The 10814-nt window shown below is 35.0% G+C and overlaps 1 protein-coding gene across 1 annotated transcript; it reads right to left on the bottom strand.

Annotated features, from left to right (window-relative positions):
• Positions 1-6778: 6778 nt before the first annotated feature.
• On the bottom strand, positions 6779-10501 carry LOC140442331 (uncharacterized). Its single transcript, XM_072533405.1, has one exon. The coding sequence runs from the start codon at positions 10499-10501 to the stop codon at positions 6779-6781; it is 3723 nt and encodes a 1240-aa protein (XP_072389506.1).
• Positions 10502-10814: the final 313 nt, after the last annotated feature.

Below are 10814 nucleotides of genomic sequence, written 5' to 3' on the forward strand. Positions count from 1 at the left end.
ATAAAAAAAAAAAAAAAAATTTGATTTATTAAATTTAATAAGGTATGAGAAAATTAATATTTAAAAAAATAATAAGTAAATTATTTATTTTAAATATTATTTTTGGGGTATTGTGACGATTGGGGTTTATAGAAAATAATTTATAAGTTATATACTACATAATATTAGATATAAAAAAGTATTTGATTATTTTAAATAAGTTATATACTAGAGAATTTTATAAAAATTATTTATGTGAGGGCATTTTTAATAAATTAGCATATAATAATTGTAAAAATATAATAGAAAAATATAATAAATTGTAAAATAATAGATTTAAGTGAGCCATGTGCCTAGGCAACCAACTATACATACTCCAAGTGTCAAATTAAGAATCATAATACGAATATAAGTGGGGTTATTATAATAATATATTGTTTGAAATGTGTATTTTATTAAATTAGAGTGTTAGTTACTAATTTAATTATATATTCTGATCTGAAAAGCCTAAATGTAAACAAAATTATTAATAGAAAAGAATGGAATTCTCTGGATCTCCGGAGATGGCCATGTTTGCGAAATGGTTTGTTCCAGAAAATTCAGACAAGTATTTGATAGAACAAATTGGAACATGATATCTTACGAGATGGTTCTAGAAATCCAAAAAAACATATAAATACCCGTGATTTGGATTCAAGAGGGCAGTTTTTAGCAGTTTTATCATGAAAGTTAGTTAGAAGATAGATACATTTACTTAGTGAAGTCAATTGTTCAGAAGTTTTTGGAAGTTTTTAGTCAGAAGTCAGGCCAGTTTATTATGAAAGTTATTAGACACATTTAGGAAGTAAATTGTTCAGAATTTTCAAGAAGTCAGTCAAAAAAGTTTAGTAAGAAATATTAAAGATTATTTGGAGTCAGAGAATCAGGTACAAATAGTCAAATTGTTTAATATAGTGAGTTAAATGAAGATTAAAAATTATGCATATAATTAATGCACATTTATAATTATACACAAATAATTATAGAAGATTATAAAAGTATATTGGAAGAAATTAAATTATATTATGGTTGGAGATTAGTATAAATCAACTTATAATAATTGGATATTGGTATATTGAAAAGAAGAATAAATATAAATGCTGTTTGCTGGTTTGGTTGGTGGTGTATAAATGCTAGTGAAGAAAACTATATCTTAAATTGGTAGAAGCTGATAATTGGAAAAAGTAATTTCACAAAAACCAAGGATAACTGAAGTACGAAGACATTCAGTGGTGATTAGAATCTATATACTTAGTGGAAAACAGTTCATTTAGGCATTCAGTGAAAGAAAGGTACAAAATTTTGTTAATATAATTTAGTTAATGTCATAACAATTTCAATTTTGAAGATAGTTTGTTTAAATTTTAGATTGTCTATAGAATTTAATTAGTTTTATAAGAATATCAGTTTAAAGATAGTTTATTTTAAATTTACATTGACTAGGTTAGATATATATGTGTGTTTCATAATAGTTATAATAAAGATAATTTAAAAAAGTACTTACAAGCTAATTCTTTGAGAACCGCGATAAAAACCCTATATATTATATTATTAAAAATACTCATTGCTCATCATTCAAACAAAAAACACATCATAACAATATATATATATATATATATATATATATATATATATATATATTCGTATGAACGTTACACATTGCAGTTTCACATTAAAAAAATAATGTTAATAACAGTAATAAATAAGAAAACACAAGCATAAAACATATAAAATAAAAATTATTAAAGTCTAAGGTTACAGCCTCGAAGCCAATCTCTTGCCTTGGGAGTGAATTGGTGGATTTCTTAAAAACCGCCAACGAACTTGGTGGCTGGGCACTCAAAGACGATGTGGTTAATTGTTTGTTCAACAGCGCTGCATTTGTCATATCCCGGACTGACATTTATACCTCACTGGTTCAGAGATTTGTTACAAACTCCATGACCAACTCGTATTCTATTGAGGTTGCACCATTCACGACGAGGTTTAATTGTAGGGTTTTTTATGAGATTAGCATTTCTGATATCTGGATTCTATTCGCCCATCCAGTGCTCCTCAGTAGTGAAATCAGCTGATCTTGTAGCAGTTCTAGTAGGTGGATGTCTGGATTTCAGTCTTAACTCTCTTTGGTCTAGCTCAGCGATGTCTGTATTTATCGGTAGTGCCGGGTTTTTTGGCATTTTGAAACTAGTGTATTGAGTGCTTGTAGTCGTCTTGTTGCTGGTGAAGCGATGTTGCTTAAAACTGGAAGCCATTGGGTTGGTGTGGGCTTTCTAGTTCCCGTTATGTGCCTCATTGTTTGGTTTAACTGGGTATCTATGACCTTTGTTTGATGGCTCTTTAGCCAGACAGGAACGCAATATTCTGCAATAGAATATACTAAGGACAGCGCGCAGTTCTGATAATCTCTGCATTAGTCCCCCATGAGGTATTTGCTAATTTCTGAATAATGTTATTGCGGGTCTTTATTTTTGCTGAAGTGTTTTCCAAATGCTGTTTAAATGTCAGGGTACGATCTAGAGTTACACCGAGGTATTTTGGGTTCGAACTGTACTTTAGAATGGATTCATCGCATTCTATGTTTAGTCTGTAATTTGCCTTGTGGCTATTAAGATGGAAAGCTGTTACTTCAGTCTTTGATGGGTTTGATTGTAGGCCCCATTTCTTAAAGTATCCGTTAACAGTATTTAGATCTGCTTCTATGGTGGTTTCGACAATTTTTATGTCTTCTTCTTTAGCACCCAGAGCTATGTTATCGGCATAAATAAATTGGCGCGAGGTGGTATTTGGTACATCTGACGTATAAATATTAAAAAAAGGAGACATAACTGACCCTTGTGGTAAGCCGTTTTGCAGGATTCTGAACTTACTGTGTTTCCCATTTAGGTGTACTTGAAAAAGTCTGTCACTAAGCATTTGATTTATCAAACTGTTGAACGAACGGCATGGTACCATCTGGTATATTTTAAATAAAAGATCCTCCTTCCACACTGTGTCTTAGGCGCACGTCAAGTCTATGAAAACTGCTACTGTTTTAAGTTTCTTCTGGAATCCGTTCTCAATAAATGTTGTTAAGGAGAGGACTTGATCGCCACAGCTTCTTCCCGGCATTAATCCAGCTTGATCTTGAGGAATATTTGGCTTTTCGTGGTAAAATAATCTCGTTTGGATTATCCTCTCAAATATCTTATAGCAGACGCTTAAAAGAGCGATTGGTCTGTAGCTCTCAGGTAGTGCAGGATTTTCCCAGGTTTAGATATTCACAGGCTTTACTATTAGCAATCTTGTTGTTGAGCAATTTTGGCTTCTTTCAACTGAAATCTAACTTCTCTTTTATGATTTTTTTCTATTACTGGTTTGAAAGGTTGTCTATGCGTTTGCCTATGTCTTCCGGTTTTGGGGCTATATAGTTTGCTGTAGCATTGTTTGTGCCAGAGTCTAGTTTCCTTAGAAGGTTCCTGGTTTTATGATTATTAATATTCAAACCTATTTTGTTGGCTTCACTTAAAAGTGTTGCCAATTGGTCAGCCAAATCTTGGAACTTTTGCCCTAAGGAGTAGATATCATCAGCGTATTCTAGATCGCTCAGGCATGTAATTAACATTCATTGTATGCCTATTGTGTCGGAGTCTAATTTAAAAAAACGTAATCTTCGATATATTAAAAATAAACGGAAAAAGCCGTCACTATTGATTATTCTGTGTCATGCTGCATTTCGCCTCAATGTATAGTGACTGTATAATACAGATTATTTTTTGTGGGTTTTTGTGAGCTATATAGATGTGTTTCAATCGACCAATTGTTTTATTATAACTTTTACAGTATTGATATGGTCTATGCAGGAGTTCTGGTCTCAAGCCTTCTTAGTTGACTCAAAATTTAAATTTGTTTATTATTTTTTTTTGTCTTTTGGAATTATATTTTTATAACGGTAAGCAAAATTACTCTTTTTTAGTTTCTGCACAGAGTGAGATAGTCCATTTAAGAAAATTTAATAATATTTCCTTTTTTCCAGCCTGCTGGAATGCGATTTGTTTCTCAGTATCTGATTATGGAAAGTGGAAGGTCAGCAGTTAAATGCGGCTTAGCTTTTAGAAATTCGACAGCTATGTTGTTGGTTCCCAGGACTTATTGTTTTTCAAAGATTTGGTGACTGTTTCTATCTTAATTTTGGTAGAGGCTTCGCAAGGTATATGCAGATTTACATTTTGCGAATCTTTTAAAATTTCATCTACGTTATCTCTGAGCATATTTCTTTACTTGGTTATTTGTTGTTGTAATTTTTAAATCTTACAATGTTCGAACTGTTGGGCCCATCCACTGTTATTTATCTAGTAATTTGGTAATACTAAACAACTAGTTTATTCTGTTATGCTAGTTTTTCAGTTTATCTCTTTTTGTCTCTTCTTGCAGTTCTTTTAACTCTCATAAATATCGCTTCATATTATCGTTTCCTATAGACCCTTTCTATTACATTTTCTGCTTGCAAGATCACATTTTTTCACTAATTTCTTTCGTTGGTAAGGTTTTATCTAATATCCATTCTTTTCTTCCTTATATTTATCTAATTTTTCCTTAGTAATCTCTGTTCAAACGTCTGCTAAAGCTTACCAGCTGTTCATCTCTCGTTCTTCTGTTTTAAGTTGAGGCGCCTTATTGTTGAAAAGTATTATTTTGAGTTATAAAATTACTACTTATGACTTTTAGAGTAATTCTATCTCACTAAATATAGACAAAAAACATTTTTTGAATTATGTCTATTATAAATCAATCGCATTGCAGCAAGTTAGCTTATAGTATATCTTTCATTCACTTATGATATTCATTTATTATTATGGAACACTGTACCAGCTTATAGAGGTCAAGCGGATGTGTTTAATATCTTTTTGGAGGCACTTAATAATCCTAGAAATATGTTTGATGCTTGAGATGTTATGATCTAATGCGTAGCAGTTATGCAAGATATGGTTGTCTATTTCAGTTTTTCTGCTATAGAGTCTGCAGAATAAGTCTCCACCCAACGATTCTATTATATACAGGTGTCCTTTAACTAGCGGATGTCCAGTAATAAAACCTATTAGTAGTCTAAGCTGGTTCCTGCTTGTTTTCCGTAATACTTCGACTCTCTTAGCATATGTCCGCTTGTTATACATTTTGCCATGTGCTGTGCAGAAAATATTTTCCCAGCGGGAGTTATGTTACGTTCATCAGCTCTTTTATTACCGTCAACCTAATGACCTACAACTCAAACTATTGTAACTCCGCTATATTGCGTCAGTGTTGAATTCCTCTCGGCATTCCTGCACTAGCCCAAAGTCTACCCCAGTGCTTATAAGCATGGCTGCTTGGTTATCTGTGCATATAATAATCTGCTTTAGTTCGAAAGCCCTTATGTTAATCTTTTTTTACATTGACTGCAAAAATATCTGTCTTAAATACAAAGTATATTCTCCTAGAGAAATAAATACGTTTAAAATTTCCACCACTATTAAATATTCCAGCATTCGACCGCTGGTTATTCTTCTATCTGCTTATTACAAATCAACCTAGAGTCTACTATTACCTTACGATACTTGACTCTACTCACAATATCTAGATGTATACTGTTTAGACTAAGAGGATCCAATCCCCCTAAATTCCTCTTAAATGCCATGGTTTTGGTCTTCAGGAAGCTTATATTAAACCATATATTTAAACATAATTACATATAAAACCTGTTTTATTCTATCTCTGACTTTTGTATTAAGATTGCAGTGGGCTAAGATGACCAATTAATCCTCATAGCCCAGGACATAATGCCTGAATCCTCATAGCCTAGGACATAATGCCTGTGGTTGCTAAGTCTAGGTATCAATCCGTTCATGATTAGATTCTGCAAGAGATGAGATATTACTTCGTCCTGCGGACAGTCTCGGACTACTTGTGGTGACACTACACCTCCATAGCTCCGAAGCTTACAGTATATCTATCTGCAGCTTGATTCGTCTATTTCTTGATAAGTCGCCTTCGAGATTACTTTGTAGAAAGTATTATCGAATGTTCTCTGTATATCCCGAAATTAGAAGACTAATATCTCAGAAAAAAATTAACACATTTGGAGGGATGCCGGTTTTCAACATCCCTTCACGAAGAGTCTTGTATGCTAACAGTGTCTCTTTCAGCGGTTTGTACTTGCTGTAAGTCCAATTGTTCCGCTAGCCTTCGAATGCTCAGTAATAGAAACTTAAATGGACTCTTAAATGTGATTTAGTCTGGCCTGTTGAATAGATTGATAGAGTGAAATAAAACAATAACTTGTTTAGCTAGAACTGTAATTGAAAAAGGGCAAGAAATAGAAACTTATAAACTGTGAGTGAATAACTAATCGTAAGGAACCTAATTATAAAATTACAGTTTACGAACGAAAACACCATAACACTTCACATTAAGGGTTCCCGATATATTGCGTAACTTGCGATTGCGAACGTGGAGAAAAACTCTCCGAAACTTGAAAAGTAGGTCTAAACCCTACAACTATTGCTAATTCACTGGCTTCTCCTAGCCACTCCGAAATACTTGTCTATGCATTTTGAAGGATCTACCGGTTTAAGGTCAATATGGGCAGAGATTAACATTCTAAGAAATACGTCAATGCAGGCAAGGAATTTATTTAGGTAAACGATGCGGCGGAAATATTTTTATTTGTTTTGAAATAGAATTATTTGGTTGGAGATTATTGTTCTCCAACATTCCCCCCGGTGTTAGAGCCTTGTGGTCTAACCTACTCTTCTTTATCTTGCCTAGGAAGAACCGAAATTTTACAGATTGCCCTTGTAAATTGACCATTGATGGTCTTTAACTTGACCACTCTGACTTTGCCATCTTGACCGGGCATTGTATCAACTACCCGTGCTAGAGGCCATTTTAGAGGAGGTACATCGTCCTCTCTCAGAAGAACTAAGTCATTGACTTTTATGTTATCCCTTGGTCGGGACCATTTTGGAGAGTTTTCTAAGCGGTTTAAGTAGTCAACAGACCACTTTTTCCAGAAACTTTGTTGTACTTTCGCAATTTGTTGAAACACGGATAGTTTATTTTCCGGGATTTTTTCTAAGTTTTGCTCAGGATGCGCAGTCAGGCTGGAGCCTATTATAAAGTGCCCAGGACTGAGAAAAGTGTAATCAGAAGGGTCGCTGGACATTGCACAGATAGGCCTTGAATTCATCACAGCTTCAATTTGAACCATGACAGTATAAAACTGTTCGAAAGTGAAAGAAGAAGAGCCTATTAGTCTACGCATATGATATTTAGCGCTTTTTACTGAAGCTTCCCAGATCCCAGCCCAATGAGGAGATCTAGGGGGAATAAACTTCCATGAGATTTGATTTTCAGACAGATATTCCACAATGGTTTGAGAATTTGACTTATTTTTAAAGAACTTGTATAAGTCGTAGAGTTGGTTTCTTGCACCAGAAAAACATGTGGCATTGTCACTGTAAATGACGGTTGGGTTACCACGTCGGGAGATGAACCTTTTGAGTGTTAATAGAAAGGAAGAAGTTGTTAGATCAGAAACAACCTCTATGTGCACAGCTTTGGTCACCATGCACACGAAAATGGCTATGTATGCCTTGACTTTTGGCGCTTTTCGGAGTGAAGAAGATTTTAACAGAAAGGGTCCACCATAATCTACACCTATTTTTTGAAAAGGTCTTGTTGTAATGGACAACCTATCTTCAGGTAAGTTACCCATTAGCTGTTGTGCAGGAGTGCACGAAAATCGGAAACATGTGGTGCAGTTGCGAATAATTCGTTTTGCTTCCTTTAGACCATTGAGAGGCCAGAATTTCAGCCGAAGTTTTGAGAGAACTGTTTGAGCACCAGCATGTCCCAATCCGATATGCTCATTTTTGATGATAAGATTGACGGTACGATTTTTGGATGGAAGTAGTATCGGATGTTTTTGCAAATAGTCTATGTCGGGACAGTTTGTAAGTCTGCCTCCAACTCTGAGAAAATTAGAAGAATCTACAAATGGTTTTAGTGAAACAATGTTTTTATTTGAAATAAATTTGTTATTTTTAAGCTCCGCAATTTCTTTTGAGAATGCATCACCTTGAATTTGTTTGATGATGAAATCCATAGCATAATTTAACTCCGCCACAGAAAGGGGTTCAGAAATTTTTTGTTTTTTACAATTAGAAATAAACCGAAATACGTACGCTACTGTACGTTTTAAGCGTGAAATATTTGAGAAACGTGAAAAAATTCTCATCCAGAAGTTTTCTACGTTAGAATTTACCACGAGGCTTATTTTTCGTTCCTCGGGCAGGTTTTCGAGCACTTTGTTATTTGCTAGATTGGAAACATTGAAATTTTTATCTCGTAAGCATTTAGGGCTTTGCCACCAGAAATCGCTTTTGAGAATTTCAGAACCAGACATTCCTCGAGAAAGAAGGTCTGCGGCATTTTGTGCAGACTTTATGTGAAGCCATGTAAAGTTTTGAGTCAACTCCTGGACAAGTGCTATCCGGTGAGCCACGAAAACCGACCACCGACTTGGGTGACTTTTACACCACGACAGAGCTACCTGGGAGTCTGACCAGAGGATGACTGAATGAAATTTTACAGGTTGATTTTTAAAGATAGAAATTATTTTTGAAACAAGTTTTGAAAGGAGAACCATTGCGCATAGCTCAAGCCTAGGAAGTGTTACCGTCTTTAACGGAGTTATCCTTGATTTGGAAGAAACTAGTGCACATGATATGGTCTCATCGGCATAGAAAGTTCTCAGATACACGCATGCGCCATAAGCTGCCAAGATGCTGTCTGAAAATCCATGAAGCTCAACCTTTAGAATTACTTTTTCAGAAAAGTAGAAACGAGGAATTTTTAAATTTTTTAATTGTGACAAGTCCTGTAGAAACTTGTTCCAATCGTTTAGAATATTTTTGTCCGAAATTTCTGTGTCCCAGTGAATTTTTTGCAGATAGAGTTTCTGCATAAGCATTTTGCCTTTAACAATGACTGGATTGATGAGTCCCAGAGGGTCGAAACATTGTGCTAATGCAGACAGGATTTTTCTTTTTGTTACTGGGGGGCAGAAATTATTTTCGGGGATGGAAATTGTTATTTGGTCTTCTGCAGGGTTCCATTTTAGGCCTAGAACTTTGCTGGAAGTAGAATCGAAATTTAGGTCATATTCCTGAGTAGTATTTTTTGAATGTTTTGGATTGATTTTTTGTAGGAATACGGATGAATTTGAATGAAATTTATGTAATGTAAAACCATGGCGGTTTAGAACAGAATTTAATTGCTGAAGTATTTCGAGCAATTCTTCAATATTATTTGACCCACATAAACCATCATCTACATAGAATTGGGTTTCGAGAAAATGTGAGGCCAATGGGAATTGAATTTTATTTTTATTTGAAATCTCTTGCAAGACTCTCGTTGCAAGAAATGGGGCGCTGTTCGTCCCGTATGTAACAGTATTAAGTTGAATACATTTTATAGAATCGTGGGTATCGTCCCTCCACAGAATATTTTGTAGAAAGCGTTGATCTTTGTTGATCCACGTCTGTCGAAACATTTTTTGAATATCACAGGAAAATATGAATTTGTATTGCCTGAAACGAACCAGAATATCGAATAGATCAGGTTGCACCTGATACCCTTTTAATGAAATATCGTTCAGACTTTTTCCTGTAGAGCTTTTACAACTAGCATCCATGACGACACGCAAAGTTGTACTTTTATTTTGTTCGTTGATGGCACACAAATGTGGAATAAAATATTTTTTGTCCGAATTTTCATTCACGAACGAAGGCGGTACATATTCAGCATGCCCTGAAGAAATATATGTGTCAATGAAGTTTTTGTACTCGAAAAAAAATTTTTTATCTTTTTGGAATTTATTTTCGAGCGAGAGAAAACGCCGTTTGGCTATGGAAAATGAATCACCCAGTAATTGGTGTTCTCGTGCACTTTTTAATGGAATATCTACTTCAAAGCGTCCATTTTCAAGGATCTTTGTTGTAGTTTGAAATATTTGTTCGGCCAGCTCGTCAGCTTCTGACAGAATAGGTTTTTGAGAAAGTTCTTCCATGTTCCAAAATTTTGTGAGCAGCTCATCCGTGCTACACGTAGAAAGTAGAGCAACCTCTCCAGAAACATTGTTTGCTACTGTGGGTGCCGTCAAGTGAGGAGCTATCACGCCGGCAATTAGGTACCCCAGGTGCGAAGCCTGCAAGATTGGAAGCCTGGGGCCAAGAGGAATTATTTCCGGAAGAATTAGGTCGTAGTACAAATCTGACCCAACCAAGATGTCTATTTGACTAGGTTTGTGAAAGGAATCATCGGCGAGAAAAACGTCCCCTGGAATTGGTAACTTTTTTGCAAGAATGCGGAACTGTGGAAGATTGCAAGTAATATTTTCTAAGATAGCACATGAAATTTTGAAAGACTTTTTATCATAGTTAGAATGCAATTTTATGTTGACCATCTTTTTTGAAACCGAATTATTTTGGCCTATGCCAGAGATATTTAGAGAAATGTCATATGGCTTATAACCCAGCCTATCAGCGAGACACCGGGTACAAAAGCTATTCTGACTTCCTGTATCGAGTAACAATCGGGCCGTTAAAGGGCTCCCGTTTTTGTCGAAAATGGTGACTTTGGCCGTAGCGAGAAGTATGTTTAAATTCTTTACGGACAAAGCAGAAAAAGAATTTGTAAAAGGTTCTTGCCCTTGAACCGAAGGACCTTGAAAAGTTGAATTAGACGAAGTTGACGGACTTTCATTGTTATGAGTCGTA

This window comes from Diabrotica undecimpunctata, chromosome 5, assembly GCF_040954645.1.
Source record: "Diabrotica undecimpunctata isolate CICGRU chromosome 5, icDiaUnde3, whole genome shotgun sequence".
In the NCBI taxonomy this organism is placed as follows: Eukaryota; Metazoa; Arthropoda; class Insecta; order Coleoptera; family Chrysomelidae; genus Diabrotica; species Diabrotica undecimpunctata.

Bases quoted from the DNA above. Each gene is read 5' to 3' on its own strand.
- LOC140442331 (XM_072533405.1), bottom strand. From the start codon at position 10,501: ATGGTCAACATAAAATTGCATTCTAACTATGATAAAAAGTCTTTCAAA.